At 31.1% G+C, this 23639-nt stretch overlaps 1 protein-coding gene across 2 annotated transcripts in view; it reads right to left on the bottom strand.

Moving 5' to 3' along the window:
• LOC149781200 (phosphoinositide 3-kinase regulatory subunit 4-like) overlaps window positions 1–23639 on the bottom strand; it is a 137579-nt gene that overhangs the window by 53367 nt on the left and 60573 nt on the right. For both annotated transcript variants that reach the window (XM_089935262.1, XM_089935261.1), the window contains exons 18-21: window positions 22524–22625; window positions 20387–20521; window positions 19345–19482; window positions 13985–14161 (exon numbers count right to left, since the gene is read on the bottom strand). In XM_089935262.1, the coding sequence (XP_089791388.1) occupies window positions 13985–14161; window positions 19345–19482; window positions 20387–20521; window positions 22524–22625 (552 nt within the window). The remainder of the gene's footprint in view (window positions 1–13984; window positions 14162–19344; window positions 19483–20386; window positions 20522–22523; window positions 22626–23639) is intronic.

The raw sequence follows: 23639 nt of genomic DNA on the forward strand, positions 1-23639 counted from the left end.
TGTCCACATTTATCAAGTAAATTACAATACTACTACTTTGTCCACATTTATCAAGTAAATTACAATAGTACTACTATGTCCACATTTATCAAGTAAACTACAATACTACTACTTTGTCCACATTTATCAAGTAATGTAAAATACTACTATTTTGTCCACATTTATCAAGTAAACTACAATACTACTACTTTGTCCACATTTATCAAGTAAACTACAATACTACTACTTTGTCCACATTTATCAAGTAAATTACAATACTACTACTTTGTCCACATTTATCAAGTAAATTACAATACTACTACTTTGTCCACATTTATCAAGTAAATTACAATACTACTACTTTGTACACATTTATCAAGTAAACTACAATTCTACTACTTTGTCCACATTTATCAAGTAAATTACAATACTACTACTTTGTCCACATTTATCAAGTAAATTACAATAGTACTACTATGTCCACATTTATCAAGTAAACTACAATACTACTACTTTGTCCACATTTATCAAGTAATGTAAAATACTACTATTTTGTCCACATTTATCAAGTAAATTACAATACTACTACTTTGTCCACATTTATCAAGTAAATTACAATAGTACTACTATGTCCACATTTATCAAGTAAACTACAATAGTACTACTTTGTCCACATTTATCAAGTAATGTAAAATACTACTATTTTGTCCACATTTATCAAGTAAATTACAATACTACTACTTTGTCCACATTTATCAAGTAAACTACAATACTACTACTTTGTCCACATTTATCAAGTAATGTAAAATACTACTATTTTGTCCACATTTATCAAGTAAATTACAATACTACTACTTTCTCCACATTTATCAAGTAAATTACAATACTACTACTTTGTCCACATTTATCAAGTAAATTACAATAGTACTACTATGTCCACATTTATCAAGTAAACTACAATAGTACTACTTTGTCCACATTTATCAAGTAATGTAAAATACTATTATTTTGTCCACATTTATCAAGTAAATTACAATACTACTACTTTCTCCACATTTATCAAGTAAACTACAATACTACTACTTTGTCCACATTTATCAAGTAAACTACAATACTACTATATGGTCCACATTTATCAAGTAAACTACAATACTACTATATGGTCCACATTTATCAAGTAAATTACAATACTACTACTTTGTCCACATTTATCAAGTAATGTAAAATACTACTATTTTGTCCACATTTATCAAGTAAATTACAATACTACTACTTTGTCCACATTTATCAAGTAAATTACAATAGTACTACTATGTCCACATTTATCAAGTAAACTACAATACTACTATATGGTCCACATTTATCAAGTAAATTACAATACTACTACTTTGTCCACATTTATCAAGTAAATTACAATAGTACTACTATGTCCACATTTATCAAGTAAACTACAATAGTACTACTTTGTCCACATTTATCAAGTAATGTAAAATACTACTATTTTGTCCACATTTATCAAGTAAATTACAATACTACTACTTTGTCCACATTTATCAAGTAAACTACAATACTACTACTTTGTCCACATCTATCAAGTAAATTACAATAAAACTACTTTGCACAGATTCATCAAGTAAATTACAATAGTACTACTTTGTCCACATTTATCAAGCAAATTACAATACTACTACTTTGTCCACATTTATCAAGTAAATTACAATACTACTTCTTTGTCCACATTTATCAAGTAAACCACAATACTACTGCTTTGTCCACATTTATCAAGCAAATTACAATACTACTACTTTGTACAGATTTATCAAGTAAATTACAATACTACTACTTTGTCCACATTTATCAAGTAAACTACAATACTACTGCTTTGTCCACATTTATCAAATAAATTACAATACTACTATTTTGTCCACATTTATCAAGTAAACTACAATACTACTACTTTGTCCACATTTATCAAGTAAACTACAATAGTACTACTTTGTACAAATTTATCAAGTCAACTACAATACTACTACTTTGTCCACATTTATCAAGTAAACTACAATACTACTACTTTGTCCACATTTATCAAGTAAACTACAATACTACTACTTTGTCCACATTTATCAAGTAAACTACAATACTACTACTTTGTCCACATTTATCAAGTAAACTACAATACTACTACTTTGTCCAGATTTATCAAGTAAATTACAATACTACTATTTTGTCCAGATTTATCAAGTAAACTACAATACTACTACTTTGTACAGATTTATCAAGTGAATTACAATACTACTACTTTGTCCAGATTTATCAAGTAAATTACAATACTACTACTTTGTACACATTTATCAAGTCAACTAAAATACTACTACTTTGTACACATTTATCAAGTAAATTACAATACTACTACTTTGTCCACATTTATCAAGTAAACTACAATACTACTACTTTGTCCACATTTATCAAGTAAATTACAATACTACTACTTTGTCCACATTTATCAAGTAAATTACAATACTACTACTTTGTCCACATTTGTCAAGTAAACTACAATACTACTATTTTGTCCACATTTATCAAGTAAACTACAATACTAATACTTTGTCCACATTTATCAAGTAAATTACAATACTACTATTTTGTCCACATTTATCAAGTAAACTACAATAGTACTACTTTGTCCACATTTATCAAGTAAATTAAAATACTACTATTTTGTCCACATTTATGAAGTAAATTACAATACTACTACTTTGTCCACATTTATCAAGTAAATTACAATACTAATATTTTGTACACATTTATCAAGTAAACTACAATACTACTACTTTGTCCACATTTATCAAGTAAACTACAATACTACTACTTTGTCCACATTTATCAAGTAAATTACAATACTACTACTTTGTCCACATTTATCAAGTAAATTACAATACTAATATTTTGTACACATTTATCAAGTAAACTACAATACTACTACTTTGTCCACATTTATCAAGTAAACTACAATACTACTACTTTGTCCACATTTATCAAGTAAACTACAATACTACTACTTTGTCCACATTTCTCAAGTAAATTACAATACTACTACTTTGTCCACATTTATCAAGTAAACTACAATACTACTACTTTGTGCACATTTATCAAGTAAATTACAATACTACTACTTTGTCCACATTTATCAAGTAAATTACAATACTACTATTTTGTACACATTCATCAAGTAAATTACAATACTACTATTTTGTACACATTTATCAAGTAAACTACAATACTACTACTTTGTCCACATTTATCAAGTAAATTACAATACTACTATTTTGTACACATTTATCAAGTAAACTACAATACTACTATTTTGTCCACATTTATCAAGTAAACTACAATACTAATACTTTGTCCACATTTATCAAGGAAATTACAATACTACTATTTTGTCCACATTTATCAAGTAAACTACAATAGTACTACTTTGTCCACATTTATCAAGTAAATTAAAATACTACTACTTTGTCCACATTTATCAAGTAAATTACAATACTACTACTTTGTCCACATTAATCAAGTAAATTACAATAGTACTACTATGTCCACATTTATCAAGTAAATTAAAATACTACTACTATGTACAGATTTATCAAGTAAATTACAATACTACTATTTTGTCCACATTTATCAAGTAAACTACAATACTACTACTTTGTCCACATTTATCAAGTAAATTAAAATACTACTATTTTGTCCACATTTATCAAGTAAATTACAATACTACTACTTTGTCCACATTTATCAAGTAAACTACAATACTACTACTTTGTCCACATTTATCAAGTAAACTACAATACTACTATTTGGTCCACATTTATCAAGTAAATTAAAATACTACTACTATGTACAGATTTATCAAGTAAACTACAATACTACTATTTGGTCCACATTTATCAAGTAAATTAAAATACTACTACTATATACAGATTTATCAAGTAAATTACAATACTACTATTTGGTCCACATTTATCAAGTAAATTACAATACTACTAATTTGTCCACATTTATCAAGTAAACTACAATACTACAACTTGGTCCACATTTATCAAGTAAATTACAATACTGCTACTTTGTCCACATTTATCAAGTAAATTACAATACTACTACTTGGTCCACATTTATCAAGTAAACTACAATACCACTACTTTGTCCACATTTATCAAGTAATGTAAAATACTACTATTTTGTCCACATTTATCAAGTAAATTACAATACTACTACTTTGTCCACATTTATCAAGTAAACTACAATACTACTACTTTGTCCACATTTATCAAGTAAACTACAATACTACTATATGGTCCACATTTATCAAGTAAATTACAATACTACTACTTTGTCCACATTTATCAAGTAAATTACAATACTACTACTTTGTACACATTTATCAAGTAAACTACAATACTACTACTTTGTCCAAATTTACCAAGTAAACTACAATACTACTATATGGTCCACATTTATCAAGTAAATTACAATACTACTACTTTGTCCACATTTATCAAGTAAATTACAATACTACTACTTTGTCCACATTTATCAAGTAAATTACAATACTACTATTTTGTCCACATTTATCAAGTAAATTACAATAGTACTACTATGTCCACATTTATCAGGTAAATTAAAATACTACTATTTTGTCCACATTTATCAAGTAAATTACAATACTACTACTTTGTCCACATTTATCAAGTAAATTACAATACTACTATTTTGTCCACATTTATCAAGTAAATTACAATAGTACTACTATGTCCACATTTATCAAGTAAACTACAATACTACTACTTTGTCCACATTTATCAAGTAATGTAAAATACTACTATTTTGTCCACATTTATGAAGTAAATTACAATACTACTACTTTGTCCACATTTATCAAGTAAATTACAATACTACTATTTTGTCCACATTTATCAAGTAAACTACAATAGTACTACTTTGACCACATTTATCAAGTAAATTAAAATACTACTATTTTGTCCACATTTATCAAGTAAATTACAATACTCCTACTTTGTTCACATTTATCAAGTAAATTACAATACTACTACTATGTACAGATTTATCAAATAAATTACAATACTACTATTTGGTCCACATTTATCAAGTAAACTACAAAACTACTATTTGGTCCACATTTATCAAGTAAATTACAATACTACTACTTTGTCCACATTTATCAAGTAAATTACAATACTACTACTTTGTCCACATTTATCAAGCAAACTACAATACTACTATTTGGTCCACATTTATCAAGTAAATTACAAAACTACTATTTTGTCCACATTTATCAAGTAAATTACAATACTACTACTTTGTCCACATTTATCAAGTAAACTACAATACTACTATTTTGTCCACATTTATCAAGTAAACTACAAAACTACTATTTTGTCCACATTTATCAAGTAAATTACAATAGTACTACTATGTCCACATTTATCAAGTAAATTACAATACTACTAATTTGTCCACATTTATCAAGTAAACTACAATACTACTATTTGGTCCACATTTATCAAGTAAATTACAATACTACTACTTTGTCCACATTTATCAAGTAAATTACAATAGTACTACTATGTCCACATTTATCAAGTCAACTACAATAGTACTACTTTGTCCACATTTATCAAGTAATGTAAAATACTACTATTTTGTCCACATTTATCAAGCAAATTACAATACTCCTACTTTGTCCACATTTATCAAGTAAACTACAATACTACTACTTTGTCCACATTTATCAAGTAAACTACAATACTACTACTTTGTCCACATTTATCAAGTAAACTACAATACTACTACTTTGTCCACATTTATCAAGTAAACTACAATACTACTACTTTGTCCACATTTATCAAGTAAATTACAATACTACTACTTTGTCCACATTTATCAAGTAAATTACAATACTACTACTTTGTCCACATTTATCAAGTAAATTACAATACTACTACTTTGTCCACATTTATCAAGTAAATTACAATACTACTACTTTGTACACATTTATCAAGTAAACTACAATTCTACTACTTTGTCCACATTTATCAAGTAAATTACAATACTACTACTTTGTCCACATTTATCAAGTAAATTACAATAGTACTACTATGTCCACATTTATCAAGTAAACTACAATACTACTACTTTGTCCACATTTATCAAGTAATGTAAAATACTACTATTTTGTCCACATTTATCAAGTAAACTACAATACTACTACTTTGTCCACATTTATCAAGTAAACTACAATACTACTACTTTGTCCACATTTATCAAGTAAATTACAATACTACTACTTTGTCCACATTTATCAAGTAAATTACAATACTACTACTTTGTCCACATTTATCAAGTAAATTACAATACTACTACTTTGTACACATTTATCAAGTAAACTACAATTCTACTACTTTGTCCACATTTATCAAGTAAATTACAATACTACTACTTTGTCCACATTTATCAAGTAAATTACAATAGTACTACTATGTCCACATTTATCAAGTAAACTACAATACTACTACTTTGTCCACATTTATCAAGTAATGTAAAATACTACTATTTTGTCCACATTTATCAAGTAAATTACAATACTACTACTTTGTCCACATTTATCAAGTAAATTACAATAGTACTACTATGTCCACATTTATCAAGTAAACTACAATAGTACTACTTTGTCCACATTTATCAAGTAATGTAAAATACTACTATTTTGTCCACATTTATCAAGTAAATTACAATACTACTACTTTGTCCACATTTATCAAGTAAACTACAATACTACTACTTTGTCCACATTTATCAAGTAATGTAAAATACTACTATTTTGTCCACATTTATCAAGTAAATTACAATACTACTACTTTCTCCACATTTATCAAGTAAATTACAATACTACTACTTTGTCCACATTTATCAAGTAAATTACAATAGTACTACTATGTCCACATTTATCAAGTAAACTACAATAGTACTACTTTGTCCACATTTATCAAGTAATGTAAAATACTATTATTTTGTCCACATTTATCAAGTAAATTACAATACTACTACTTTCTCCACATTTATCAAGTAAACTACAATACTACTACTTTGTCCACATTTATCAAGTAAACTACAATACTACTATATGGTCCACATTTATCAAGTAAACTACAATACTACTATATGGTCCACATTTATCAAGTAAATTACAATACTACTACTTTGTCCACATTTATCAAGTAATGTAAAATACTACTATTTTGTCCACATTTATCAAGTAAATTACAATACTACTACTTTGTCCACATTTATCAAGTAAATTACAATAGTACTACTATGTCCACATTTATCAAGTAAACTACAATACTACTATATGGTCCACATTTATCAAGTAAATTACAATACTACTACTTTGTCCACATTTATCAAGTAAATTACAATAGTACTACTATGTCCACATTTATCAAGTAAACTACAATAGTACTACTTTGTCCACATTTATCAAGTAATGTAAAATACTACTATTTTGTCCACATTTATCAAGTAAATTACAATACTACTACTTTGTCCACATTTATCAAGTAAACTACAATACTACTACTTTGTCCACATTTATCAAGTAAACTACAATACTACTATATGGTCCACATTTATCAAGTAAATTACAATACTACTACTTTGTCCACATTTATCAAGTAAATTACAATACTACTACTTTGTACACATTTATCAAGTAAACTACAATACTACTACTTTGTCCACATTTATCAAGTAAACTACAATACTACTATATGGTCCACATTTATCAAGTAAATTACAATACTACTACTTTGTCCACATTTATCAAGTAAATTACAATACTACTACTTTGTCCACATTTATCAAGTAAATTACAATACTACTACTTTGTCCACATTTATCAAGCAAATTACAATTCTACTACTTTGTCCACATTTATCAAGTAAATTACAATACTACTACTTTGTCCACATTTATCAAGTAAATTACAATACTACTACTTTGTCCACATTTATCAAGTAAATTACAATACTACTACTTTGTCCACATTTATCAAGTAAATTACAATAGTACTACTATGTCCACATTTATCAAGTAAACTACAATAGTACTACTTTGTCCACATTTATCAAGTAATGTAAAATACTACTATTTTGTCCACATTTATCAAGTAAATTACAATACTACTACTTTGTCCACATTTATCAAGTAAACTACAATACTACTACTTTGTCCACATTTATCAAGTAAACTACAATACTACTATATGGTCCACATTTATCAAGTAAATTACAATACTACTACTTTGTCCACATTTATCAAGTAAATTACAATACTACTACTTTGTACACATTTATCAAGTAAACTACAATTCTACTACTTTGTCCACATTTATCAAGTAAATTACAATACTACTACTTTGTCCACATTTATCAAGTAAACTACAATACTACTACTTTGTCCACATTTATCAAGTAAATTACAATACTACTACTTTGTCCACATTTATCAAGTAAATTACAATAGTACTACTATGTCCACATTTATCAAGTAAACTACAATAGTACTACTTTGTCCACATTTATCAAGTAAATTACAATAGTACTACTATGTCCACATTTATCAAGTAAACTACAATAGTACTACTTTGTCCACATTTATCAAGTAAACTACAATAGTACTACTTTGTCCACATTTATCAAGTAAACTACAATACTACTATATGGTCCACATTTATCAAGTAAACTACAATAGTACTATATGGTCCACATTTATCAAGTAAATTACAATACTACTACTTTGTCCACATTTATCAAGTAATGTAAAATACTACTATTTTGTCCACATTTATCAAGTAAATTACAATACTACTACTTTGTCCACATTTATCAAGTAAACTACAATACTACTATTTCCTCCACATTTATCAAGTAAATTACAATACTACTACTTTGTCCACATTTATCAAGTAAATTACAATAGTACTACTATGTCCACATTTATCAAGTAAACTACAATAGTACTACTTTGTCCACATTTATCAAGTAATGTAAAATACTACTATTTTGTCCACATTTATCAAGTAAATTACAATACTACTACTTTGTCCACATTTATAAAGTAAACTACAATACTACTACTTTGTCCACATTTATCAAGTAAACTACAATACTACTATATGGTCCACATTTATCAAGTAAATTACAATACTACTACTTTGTACACATTTATCAAGTAAATTACAATACTACTACTTTGTACACATTTATCAAGTAAACTACAATACTACTACTTTGTCCACATTTATCAAGTAAACTACAATACTACTATATGGTCCACATTTATCAAGTAAATTACAATTCTACTACTTTGTCCACATTTATCAAGTAAATTACAATACTACTACTTTGTACACATTTATCAAGTAAACTACAATTCTACTACTTTGTCCACATTTATCAAGTAAATTACAATACTACTACTTTGTACACATTTATCAAGTAAACTACAATTCTACTACTTTGTCCACATTTATCAAGTAAATTACAATACTACTACTTTGTCCACATTTATCAAGTAAATTACAATACTACTACTTTGTCCACATTTATCAAGTAAATTACAATACTACTACTTTGTACACATTTATCAAGTAAACTACAATTCTACTACTTTGTCCACATTTATCAAGTAAATTACAATACTACTACTTTGTCCACATTTATCAAGTAAACTACAATACTACTACTTTGTCCACATTTATCAAGTAAATTACAATACTACTACTTTGTCCACATTTATCAAGTAAATTACAATACTACTACTTTGTCCACATTTATCAAGTTAATTACAATACTACTACTTTGTCCACATTTATCAAGTAAATTACAATACTACTACTTTGTCCACATTTATCAAGCAAATTACAATACTACTACTTTGTCCACATTTATCAAGTAAATTACAATACTACTACTTTGTCCACATTTATCAAGCAAATTACAATACTACTACTTTGTCCACATTTATCAAGTAAATTACAATACTACTACTTTGTCCACATTTATCAAGTAAATTACAATAGTACTACTATTTCCACATTTATCAAGTAAACTACAATAGTACTACTTTGTCCACATTTATCAAGTAATGTAAAATACTACTATTTTGTCCACATTTATCAAGTAAATTACAATACTACTACTTTGTACACATTTATCAAGTAAACTACAATACTACTACTTTGTCCACATTTATCAAGTAATCTACAATACTACTATATGGTCCACATTTATCAAGTAAATTACAATACTACTACTTTGTCCACATTTATCAAGTAAATTACAATACTACTACTTTGTACACATTTATCAAGTAAACTACAATTCTACTACTTTGTCCACATTTATCAAGTAAATTACAATACTACTACTTTGTCCACATTTATCAAGTAAACTACAATACTACTACTTTGTCCACATTTATCAAGTAAATTACAATACTACTACTTTGTCCACATTTATCAAGTAAATTACAATAGTACTACTATGTCCACATTTATCAAGTAAACTACAATAGTACTACTTTGTCCACATTTATCAAGTAATGTAAAATACTACTATTTTGTCCACATTTATCAAGTAAATTACAATACTACTACTTTGTACACATTTATCAAGTAAATTACAATACTACTACTTTGTACACATTTATCAAGTAAATTACAATAGTACTACTATGTCCACATTTATCAAGTAAACTACAATAGTACTACTTTGTCCACATTTATCAAGTAATGTAAAATACTACTATTTTGTACACATTTATCAAGTAAATTATAATACTACTACTTTGTCCACATTTATCAAGTAAACTACAATACTACTACTTTGTCCACATTTATCAAGTAAATTACAATACTACTACTTTGTGCACATTTATCAAGTAAATTACAATACTACTACTTTGTACACATTTATCAAGTAAATTACAATAGTACTACTATGTCCACATTTATCAAGTAAACTACAATAGTACTACTTTGTCCACATTTATCAAGTAATGTAAAATACTACTATTTTGTACACATTTATCAAGTAAATTATAATGCTACTACTTTGTCCACATTTATCAAGTAAACTACAATACTACTACTTTGTCCACATTTATCAAGTAAATTACAATACTACTACTTTGTCCACATTTATCAAGTAAATTACAATACTACTACTTTGTCCACATTTATCAAGTAAATTACAATACTACTACTTTGTCCACATTTATCAAGTAAATTACAATACTACTACTTTCTCCACATTTATCAAGTAAATTACAATACTACTACTTTCTCCACATTTATCAAGTAAATTACAATTCTACTACTTTGTCCACATTTATCAAGTAAATTACAATACTACTACTTTGTCCACATTTATCAAGTAAATTACAATACTACTACTTTGTCCACATTTATCAAGTAAATTACAATACTACTACTTTGTCCACATTTATCAAGTAAATTACAATACTACTACTTTGTCCACATTTATCAAGTAAATTACAATACTACTACTTTCTCCACATTTATCAAGTAAATTACAATACTACTACTTTGTCCACATTTATCAAGTAAATTACAATTCTACTACTTTGTCCACATTTATCAAGTAAATTACAATACTACTACTTTGTACACATTTATCAAGTAAACTACAATACTACTACTTTGTCCACATTTATCAAGTAAATTACAATACTACTACTTTGTCCATATTTATCAAGTAAACTACAATACTACTACTTTGTCCACATTTATCAAGTAAATTACAATACTACTACTTTGTCCACATTTATCAAGTAAATTACAATACTACTACTTTGTACACATTTATCAAGTAAACTACAATACTACTACTTCGTCCACATTTATCAAGTAAATTACAATACTACTACTTTGTACACATTTATCAAGTAAACTACAATTCTACTACTTTGTCCACATTTATCAAGTAAACTACAATACTACTACTTTGTCCACATTTATCAAGTAAACTACAATACTACTATATGGTCCACATTTATCAAGTAAATTACAATACTACTACTTTGTCCACATTTATCAAGTAAAATACAATACTACTACTTTGTACACATTTATCAAGTAAACTACAATTCTACTACTTTGTCCACATTTATCACATAAATTACAATACTACTACTTTGTACACATTTATCAAGTAAACTACAATTCTACTACTTTGTCCACATTTATCAAGTAAACTACAATACTACTACTTTGTCCACATTTATCAAGTAAATTACAATACTACTACTTTGTCCACATTTATCAAGTAAATTACAATACTACTACTTTGTACACATTTATCAAGTAAATTACAATTCTACTACTTTGTCCACATTTATCACATAAATTACAATACTACTACTTTGTACACATTTATCAAGTAAACTACAATTCTACTACTTTGTCCACATTTATCAAGTAAATTACAATACTACTACTTTGTCCATATTTATCAAGTAAACTACAATACTACTATATGGTCCACATTTATCAAGTAAATTACAATACTACTATTTTGTCCACATTTATCAAGTAAACTACAATACTACTACTTTGTACACATTTATCAAGTAAACTACAATACTACTACTTTGTCCACATTTATCAAGTAAACTACAATACTACTACTTTGTCCACATTTATGAAGTAAACTACAATACTACTACTTTGTACACATTTATCAAGTAAACTACAATACTACTATATGGTCCACATTTATCAAGTAAACTAAAATACTACTATTTTGTCCACATTTATCAAGTAAACTACAATACTACTACTTTGTACACATTTATGAAGTAAACTACAATACTACTACTTTGTCCACATTTATCAAGTAAACTACAATACTACTACTTTGTACACATTTATCAAGTAAACTACAATACTACTACTTTGTCCACATTTATCAAGTAAACTAAAATACTACTATTTTGTCCACATTTATCAAGTAAACTACAATACTACTACTTTGTCCACATTTATCAAGTAAATTACAATACTACTACTTTGTACACATTTATCAAGTAAACTACAATACTACTATATGGTCCACATTTATCAAGTAAACTAAAATACTACTATTTTGTCCACATTTATCAAGTAAACTACAATACTACTACTTTGTCCACATTTATGAAGTAAACTACAATACTACTACTTTGTCCACATTTATCAAGTAAACTACAATACTACTACTTTGTCCACATTTATCAAGTAAACTACAATACTACTACTTTGTACAGATTTATCAAGTAAATTACAATACTACTACTTTGTACACATTTATCAAGTAAACTACAATACTACTACTCTCTCCACATTTATCAAGTAAACTACAATACTACTTCTTTGTCCACGTTTATCAAGTAAACTACAATACTACTACTTTGTCCACATTTATCAAGTAAATTACAATAGTACTACTTTGTCCACATTTATCAAGTAAATTACAATAGTACTACTTTGTACAAATTTAAAATGACAGATTTTATTGAATAAAAAAAATCATGCTTACAACATTTTTCTGTTGTTTGTTATATTTTCCAGAAAGAAGCAATGGTAAAATAAACACTAACATAATAATAAAATTCATAATTTTTGAAAATGTACTCCCCCTACAATAATTTCAAAAAGCTAAAAGTTTCTACTTGATTTGACCCACTTACGCATCAAAGTGAAAATCACCCATTCTTTGAGAACAAATTCCAAATGACATTCAATTTCTTATTATATTACTTTTATGTTAAAGTACCAAGTATGAATTATGATATTAAAAAGTGACGTGTTTCTTTTGAGATTAGTATTATTTGTCTTTCAGTGTTTTATCATGGGCAAGAGCTAAACCTGTGCCATGGTGTCATCCAGCTCTGAGTAGACTGGCTTGTGACCCTGCCTCTTTATCTCTCTCATGTACTTTCTCTCCTGCAGAATACTGAAGACTCTGTCTATCACCTGGGATCGCAAGATGTAATCATAAACTGAACGTGGAATAGGGTCATCAAGTGCGCTGAGCAGCAACATCTAATGAATAAAAGTTACCCATTAGAGTCCACTATCTGAACTTACACTCGTAGGGTTTTAAACTATTAATTCATTTCCCACTGAACTCCATGTTAATGTATTAAAAAAAATATTAAAATAAATTGCATTAGATTGGCATGCAAACCATACATGGTTCCATTCATTAGAGTTATATAAATTTGACAACCTTGAAAAATGGGTGATTTGGGGTCCATTTTGAGAGGATGCTCTGGTCTGCACCTCATAATGTAGACTCACACTGAGATTTAATATACTATTTTGCAAGTAGGAGATTAAATACATGATATCAAAATAAAAATATATATTATGTTCAACATATATTGAAGTTTATGAAATGAATTTAGTGGAAATAAATTAAATCCATTTACTATCCAATGGGTGCATCTCAAAATATTTAGTACTGTATCTTTTCTTCCCCATCTATAGACTGGTTTTCTGGTTGTAAAATACATGTAGCCCAATACCTATACAAAACTCTCTCAAAGTACATAGTCACTGGTAAGCACCCATTTACTGTGTGGAAACAAAAATGGATTAGTCTCACAATTATTACTTTGCTAAAACAATTGCAAAGAATGCCTACTCAATCAAGCTACATATCAGATCTCAAGTGCATTAGCAATTAAGGATATTGTTGTGCAAAAACAAAAGTGGACATGTCTGACAATAAAACGACATCTCTGTAAATATTTTGTTAATATGCACTAATAATCAAGGGGGATTAGTGTGCATAATCAAAAGATCGTGGGTCTCACAATCAGGGGTTTGATAAACTACAACATAAAATGCCAAGTCAGCTAAAATCTGATCACTATCAAGCTGCTTAACAAATGTAGCTGATATGCAATAATGAATATGTAATAATATACTATTTGGAAACTTAAAAGGCTTGGATGGACAGATGGAATGAAGAACAGACAACTAATTTAACATCCCATTTTCTGACTGTGTATAACAAGATGGCCACTATCGCTTAACTGGCTTGAAGCAGCTGTTCTGTTTTTTAGTGCCCGTTTCATGACATTTGTGCTTGTTGCCTGTTTTCATCTATGTTATTGTGTTCATTATGTATTAGCTGTTAAATCTGCATGTGTTTCTTCATCTCCATGTTTTGAAACGAGAATAATTAGACTTTTTCTCAGCTGTCTTGCTCCACTGTTTTTGAACAAGCTGCCATCACATGATACTAGCCAGTCAACCCATTTATGCTACGATGGACCATCATTAATTGCTTTAAATGATCACTCCTTGGCTCTAAACACTACATTGTGCTCTAAACTAAACAAACTGGGACTACATTCATCACTACCTAAATGTAAACAGAAGCGAAAAAAGAAACGTTTTTCAAAGCTGGCCAGTGTAGAACAGGAAGAAGAATTCCAGTTATCTCCCTTATTTCAGCTCAACAATTTAAAAAAGATTTGACCATTAATTTAGATAATCTATTTCAAATCCCTATTAATTCGTCAACCTTTGTGTCAACTATCCAAGAGATACCTCTGCGTATTGCATTATTCGATGCCCATTCAGTAGGGCCACCAGAAAAGCACACAGAAATAGGTAATTTTATCAACGACCAGAATACTGATGTCTTTTTCCTGTCAGACCAAAAGATGGCTAAAAACATCAGGCGATGAGCCCAAATGTGTGGATCTAACACCCACTGGTTACTCCACCAAGTAATTCCCTCGTAATTCTCGCAGAGGTGGAATTCCTGTCATCACAAAGAACTCAAGAACACCACAACATTCAATTTCGACCACACATCGTTTGAACTAGCCAAATAACACTCACACTGGAGCAAAGGTCAGTCCATTTTTTCTGCCTATACCACCCTCCTCCTTGTAGAAAAAACAAGCTGGCTGACTCTCTCTTTTTGGAGCAGTTTCCGAATCTCCTGGACTATGAAAATTTGATAGGTGGCAACCTAATTATTCTTGGAGATTTCAACTTTCACTTCGACTGTCCCGGAAACTCAAATACATCAAAACTCAGAGATTCCATTAATGTTTTCAACCACAATCAGTTAGTTAACAAACCAACAAATAAACATGGTCACATTTTAGCCTGGATTCTTCATAGACCTGATAACATTCTACGGTCCTCCCTGGTATCCCATGACCTTGCATCAGATCACCTCTGCATTATATTGACGTATCAGTCCCTAACCTCCACCTTTATCTGCTACCTAGAGCAACCTCTGTAAGTTAAATAGAACCAAACTAATGCATGACATCCAAGCTAACCTAACAACTTGCTTACCTCCTACCGCAGAACAACTCGATAACTGCCTGCGTTCATTGCTTGACAAACATGCCCCAGCTACCAAGTGCAGAGTATCAATTCAAAAGTGTTCTCCATGGTATAGCAGTGTTAGGGACCAGCTTTGCACTGCTAAAAGAGACCGCCGTAAAGCTGAGAGGCTCTGGCTTTCCACCAGACTCACTATTCATAAGTAAATCTATGAAGTCTCTAAGAAGAATGTCACAAATATAGTCCATGCAGCGAAATCAGCCCACTACACTACTAAAATCATGGAAAGTTCCAGCTGTAAAGAGCTCTTCAAGATTACTAACAAGCTATTGTCAAGGAACAAATCTACACCACTTCCAATTACCTTCTCTCCAGTCGACCTACCGGACATGTTTGCAAATTTCTTCCATGACAAAGTATAAGCTTGACACCACAACTTCAACTGACTCATCGTCACCATACAGTTGGGATACAGAATTTGAGTGGCAACCATTAGCAGCATTTGAACCTGTCTCTATGGATTTTGTATGTACAATCCTGATGAAGAGTGCACCAAAGTCATGTGAACTTGATCCAATTCCAAAATCACTGCTGCTTGAGTGCTTAGATCCAGTATTGCCTTCACCAACTGATGTTATTAAAACTCTCTCTCATCCAGGGACTTCCCATAATTTTTCAAAACTGCCATTGTAAAGCCTCTGCTGAAGAAACCAACACTAGACCATAATGATTTAAAGAACTACCGCCCAGTTTCTAATCTCCCATTCATATCAAAAATCTTAGAAAAGGTTATTCTGTCCCAGCTTGTATCTCATCTAAATTCAAACAGTCTTTTTAGCAATGTACAATCTGCATATCGCCCTTGCCACAGTACTGAAACTACTCTTCTAAAAGTAGTTAATGACATTCTCTCTGCATTGGATAGTGGAAAGATTACATACCTCACCCTCCTTGATTTGTCTGCAGCATTTGACACAATAGACCATGATATATTACTTCACCGTCTCCAGCATGTATTTTGCATTTATGATACAGCCTTACTGTGGTTCAAGTCCTACTTGGTCAACAGAACACAAATTGTATCTGCAAATGGAATACACTCCAGCCCAGTTGACCTATGTTGTGGTGTTCCACAGGGGTCTGTTCTTAGACCTGTTCCCTTCATTCTGTACACTCAGTCACTCTCATGTGTCATAGATCATCATCCAGTGTCTCACCCATTGTACCCTGATGACACCCAAATATACAAATCTAGCCACCCAACTGAAGTTCATGCTACCATCCAAGGCGTAGACAGGTGCATTTCTGATGTGAAATGGATGACATGTAACAAGCTGCAGATGAATGATGATAAAACTGAAGCCATTCTGATCACAACACAAAGACTTTCTCATTCACATCCTTTACCTCAAACAATAAATATCAACACCAACATTAAATTGACACAATCAGTACGAAACCTAGGTGTTACTCTGGACAGTACTCTCACATTGCACCAATATGTCATGAACATATGCAAGGCTGCATATCTTGAGCTGAGACGCATCAGCTCAATTGGCAAATATCTTTCAGTTGATGCCACAAAAACACTTGTGTGTTCATTAGTACTTTCAAGACTGGACTATTGTAACTCAATTCTGTCCGGTTGATCTAATATCTGTTCCAGAAATTTCAAAAAGTTTAAAACACAGATGCTCGGATCATACTTAGAGTACCACGATCAGAGCACACCTCCTCTCCGCTCTGTACCCTACACTGGCTATCCATTCAATCCAGAATCAAACACAAAATTTGTTCTCTGTGCTACGTTTCACTGTCAGACTCTAGTCCAACATACCTATCCGACCTCACCCATGTGTACACAACAGCAAGATAGTTACACTCCTCTTCTGACAATCGTATACTCATTATTCCCAGCAACATGGAATGAATTGCCCACTGAACTTAGACACAAAGACACAGTGATCACATTCAAGAGGGCTCTCAAAACTCACTTATTTCAACTGCAAGAACAAACTTAAAGACCTAATAATGTTTCCTACCTTAAATATTCTCAGCATGTTTTTTTTAATGTTTTCTAATTTCATGGTGTTTGTTTTTCTAATCATATCATTAAATGTTTTTTATCTTATAGGTGTTGTCTAATATTGTAAAGCGCTTAGAGCTTCTAAAGATTAAGCGCTATACAAAGTCCTCATTATTATTATTATAAAAAGTGATAAACAACTTTCAAGATGTTGATATCATCTAATGTCAGTTGGAACATTTATGGCCTTTTTCATCAAGTCAAGAAAGAAACCTAAGATGTGACGTACCAGAACTGAGAACTATATTCAGAACTACTTTGTAAACAAGGAAGTGGTGGAAGAAGACAAAATCAAAACTGGAACATTGCCAGCCTTTTCTGTCAAAATATGTAATACACTTTACTGGAGGCAACTCACAAAACCCACATTTATTTTCATTCCTATAACAACATCTGATGTCATTTCTCAGCGTGACAGAGACAGGTGAATGATGTTCCAGTTGCATGTAATCGCTCAGGTAAAGAAAACCTGAAACCGTGAATGAAACCACTAATCTTGGATAGCAAACCAGATACACTTGTATGAGATGAAATCAGAACTATTAAGGAGCAATGTGAAAATGTTACTGCTAATGTTAAGGACTCAGTTAGAAAGTAGAAGAATATAGAGCAACCTGCTTTAGTGGTCACCTCATTATATACTGGACACATACATCATACAGTTATAACGTTCAAGAACCCATCACTTCATAGCCTTCATATTGTAACTCTATAAAGAAAATCTATCCAGAAAGAACCTTAGGTATCTTATATAATCTAGATTGGCTGTATTATAAAAGACAGGTTAAAGATGTGCATTTATTTATCAAAACCTAGTTCTAACCTCATTCTGTATTTGTAATATCTTCTGTTTCAAGAGAGGCTGTAGAGCTGGCAGTAGGTTACAATGGATATCCGCTATATTCAGGGTTTTTGCCACACTGGAGATGAAACCCACACTGCCCTGTCTAATCCAAACACCCTGAAAGTGAGGACATTATTTGATGAGTAAAACTGCATTTACCTGTTTAAACAACATACTATTTACCCAGCAATACAGGGCACATTTGATTGAGTTATCTGGGGATGATGAGTAGTCAAATTTTCACATGGAAAAAAATACATTTTAATTCTGAGACTATTTTCTCTACATCATCCGACTTGGCAAGATAAAAATAGGAATGATACCCACCAGCTTTCCTTTTTAGACCCCTAGCGCTAATTCAAATCCTGAAATAAAGGACACCATTTAATTTATATATTAATCTACATACTCTGACATAGTTAGGACTGGGTAGTAGGCCATGGTACTACATGATGACACCATTGGGTCTATACAATTTGGGACTGGGTAGTAGGCCATAGCACTATGTGATGACACCTTTGGGTCTTTACAATTTGGGACTGGGTAGTAGGCCATGGCACTATGTGATGACACCGTTGGGTCTTTACAATTTGGGACTGGGTAGTAGGCCATGGCACTATGTGATGACACCTTTGGGTCTTTACAATTTGGGACTGGGTAGTAGGCCATAGCACTATGTGATGACACCTTTGGGTCTTTACAATTTGGGACTGGGTAGTAGGCCATGGCACTATGTGATGACACCGTTGGGTCTTTACAGTTTGGGACTGGGTAGCAGGCTATGGCACTATGTGATGACACCTTTGGGTCTTTACAATTTGGGACTGGGTAGTAGGCCATAGCACTATGTGATGACACATTTGGGTCTATACTATCTGCTTTGCAATTAATTTCAAATGAACAGTACTGACCTATATCTGCATTGGCACTATACAATGATAGCTCTGGGTCTATGCTGTTTGCTATCGTGTGAGTGCATTCTACACAAAATATGGTAGAGAAAAAGTACATTTTTACTGACCGGATGTGCCAGAAGGGGGACTACAATCTGTACAAATTCATGAAGCATGCTCTTCTGCAGCAGACCGAGTTCTGCCAGGGACTTCAGTGCACATACACTTTTGTGGACTACATATTCCTCTGAATCACTCAAACCCTGAAAAACAAGAAAGAACAACATTATGTTTCTACAGAGCACTAAACTATGCCATGAAAATACATTTTACAGTAATGTAAGTAATGAGACTTTCTATACAAGGACAAAATCTTACAATGTTGCAATTACTGCAAACACTGCCGTCATTACTGCAAACACTGTTGTAATTACTGCAAACACTGTTGCTAATAAAGTGACATCTCTCTCTCTCTCTCAATCTGCTTAACCAAGACAAAAGCATTTGTTTATACTGTGGACGTACCAGTAAATATGTTGAGAAAAAAAAATAACTTGGTCTTTACATGACAAACATTACAAAACATTGTATAAAATTGTCAGTTTTCTACAAAAAAAAGAGGAATATTATAACTTTATTTTTTGTGACCTGCTAGGGCAAAATGAGGACAACCATATAAAGATAAGAAAGATAAGATGTATAAATTGATAGCATTGCAGGTAATATCACAACCTATGTATTACTCAAATAACATAGCTGTTTAAAAGTTAAAAGTATGAAAAAGGTTTACAATTGATTTGATTTCTGCACAACGGTCTTTTTACACATATAATATTGTCTCTTTTCTTTTCATTCTGTGAGTTAATGTAGCACAATAAATAACCAGATGCGAGTATAATAACGAAATACTTTAAATACCAAAGGTAAAGTTCAAAACATTTTGTCAAAATAAACACTTAATTTCTTTACAAAATGCTGCAACAGTGAGTCAATGGAACTAATGCTGGTCTAGCAATCAACTGAGTTAATGTCAGTTGGCCTGCTAGACTACAGCATGTCTAACAATACGTCAATTGAGTTAATGTCAATTTACTTGCTAGGCTACCGCCAGTCTAACAATAGGTCAATTGGGTTAATGTCAATTTACTTGCTAGGCTACCGCCAGTCTAGAGATAGGTCAACTGGGTTAATGTCAATTTATCTGCTGGACTGCAGCCAGTCTAGCAATAGGTCAATTGAGTTAATGTCAATTTACTTGCAAGGCTACAGCCAGACTAGCAATAGGTTAACTGGGTTAATGTCAGTTTACCTGCTAGACTACCACCAGTCAAGCGATATTGGGTTAATGTCAGTTTACCTGCTAGACTACCACCAGTCAAGTGATATTGGGTTAATGTCAGTTTACCTGCTAGATTACTGCCAGTCAAGTGATATTGGGTTAATGTCAGTTTACCTGCTAGACTACCACCAGTCAAGCAATATTAGGTTAATGTCAGTTTACCTGCTAGACTACCACCAGTCAAGTGATATTGGGTTAATGTCAGTTTACCTGCTAGACTACCGCCAGTCAAGTGATATTGGGTTAATGTCAGTTTACCTGCTAGACTACCACCAGTCAAGTGATATTGGGTTAATGTCAGTTTACCTGCTAGATTACTGCCAGTCAAGCAATATTGGGTTAATGTCAGTTTACCTGCTAGATTACTGCCAGTCAAACGATATTGGGTTAATGTCAGTTTACCTGCTAGACTACCGCAGGTCAAGCGATATTGGGTTAATGTCAGTTTACCTGCTAGACTACCACCAGTCAAGCAATATTGGCTTAATGTCAGTTTACCTGCTAGATTACTGCCAGTCAAACGATATTGGGTTAATGTCAGTTTACCTGCTAGACTACCACCAGTCAAGTGATATTGGGTTAATGTCAGTTTACCTGCTAGACTACCACCAGTCAAGTGATATTGGGTTAATGTCAGTTTACCTGCTAGACTACTGCCAGTCAAGCAATATTGGGTTAATGTCAGTTTACCTGCTAGACTACCACCAGTCAAGTGATATTGGGTTAATGTCAGTTTACCTGCTAGACTACCGCCAGTCAAGTGATATTGGGTTAATGTCAGTTTACCTGCTAGACTACCGCCAGTCAAGTGATATTGGGTTAATGTTTACCTGCTAGATTACTGCCAGTCAAGCGATATTGGGTTAATGTCAGTTTACCTGCTAGACTACCGCCAGTCTAGCGATAATGGGTTACTATCAGCTTACCTGTTCAATTAGAGGCTTTAAAATTGCAGAACTCTGCCAACCGATATATGCAGCCACACCCACAATGTTATCAAAGAAAGATCCTCTCAAATACCAGTCATCCTAAAGGAAATCAACTTTAAATATGAAAAGACATGGAACAGAGCTTTCATGATATGAAAAGTAAATTCTTATATTTTAGCATCTCTTGATTTTTGTAAATCTAGTAAATTCAGCATAACTTGGTCCCCCTCTTGTAAGCCAGCAGCAGTGGCCTTATTAGAATGGTGACCTTTCCTGAGTGGGATCACAGTTGTAATATTCAGAAATGAAGTATTAAAGTCATATTATGGAATCAATGTAATGAAACATATATCGTGTTAAAATGATTAAGAATAATCATCAATCATTGTAAAATATCACCATGTCAACGAGATCAGGATACAATCATCTTGCTGTAACTATCACTGTCCAGCCATTCCATTTTACCACTTCTGTAGACAATACAACAAGCAATATTTCTTTAAATTATTCAGACATCATATTTCTACCTTTTGGTTTTGTTTAGCTGAATTGCTTTCACATTTCATTTTAATTTGCCTGATGACACTGTGCACTTTTTGCAATAACTTATTCCTCGAAATGGTAATTTGCAACTGGTACACAAAATACTGTATTTACAATGGAGGTGAGCTTGTCACATCATAATCTGGTTTTCATCTAGCTCTTTTAAGTACATTTATTTCATCATCTTTGAGAGAAAAGCCACAGTGGCTAAACATATCATTTTTACTTTATGGCAATTGCTTTCACACTGGTTTATTCTGAACAATATTGTGCTTCTCAGCAGTTACCTTTTGTCACCTTGATAATTATCAGTGGTAATTATAGTCAGTAATTATAGTCAGGAATTAACAAAGTGACAAAACCTAACATTGATGGAACACACAGCTGTAAGAATATTCAGATTACTTATCTCACTGTATGGACATTGGAAGAAATGTCAATGTGCTAAATATAACAAATGAAAACCCAGTAAGATTCAAAAACCCATGGGAAGCTACAGGCAAGGTTTCTCACATATACACATTGGCCAAGCCCAAGACTCAAAACCACATGGACAGGGGTGAAATGGAA

The sequence above is a fragment of the Sinohyriopsis cumingii genome, chromosome 15, assembly GCF_028554795.1.
Source record: "Sinohyriopsis cumingii isolate HCF-2022 chromosome 15, ASM2855479v2, whole genome shotgun sequence".
NCBI classification, from domain to species: Eukaryota; Metazoa; Mollusca; class Bivalvia; order Unionida; family Unionidae; genus Sinohyriopsis; species Sinohyriopsis cumingii.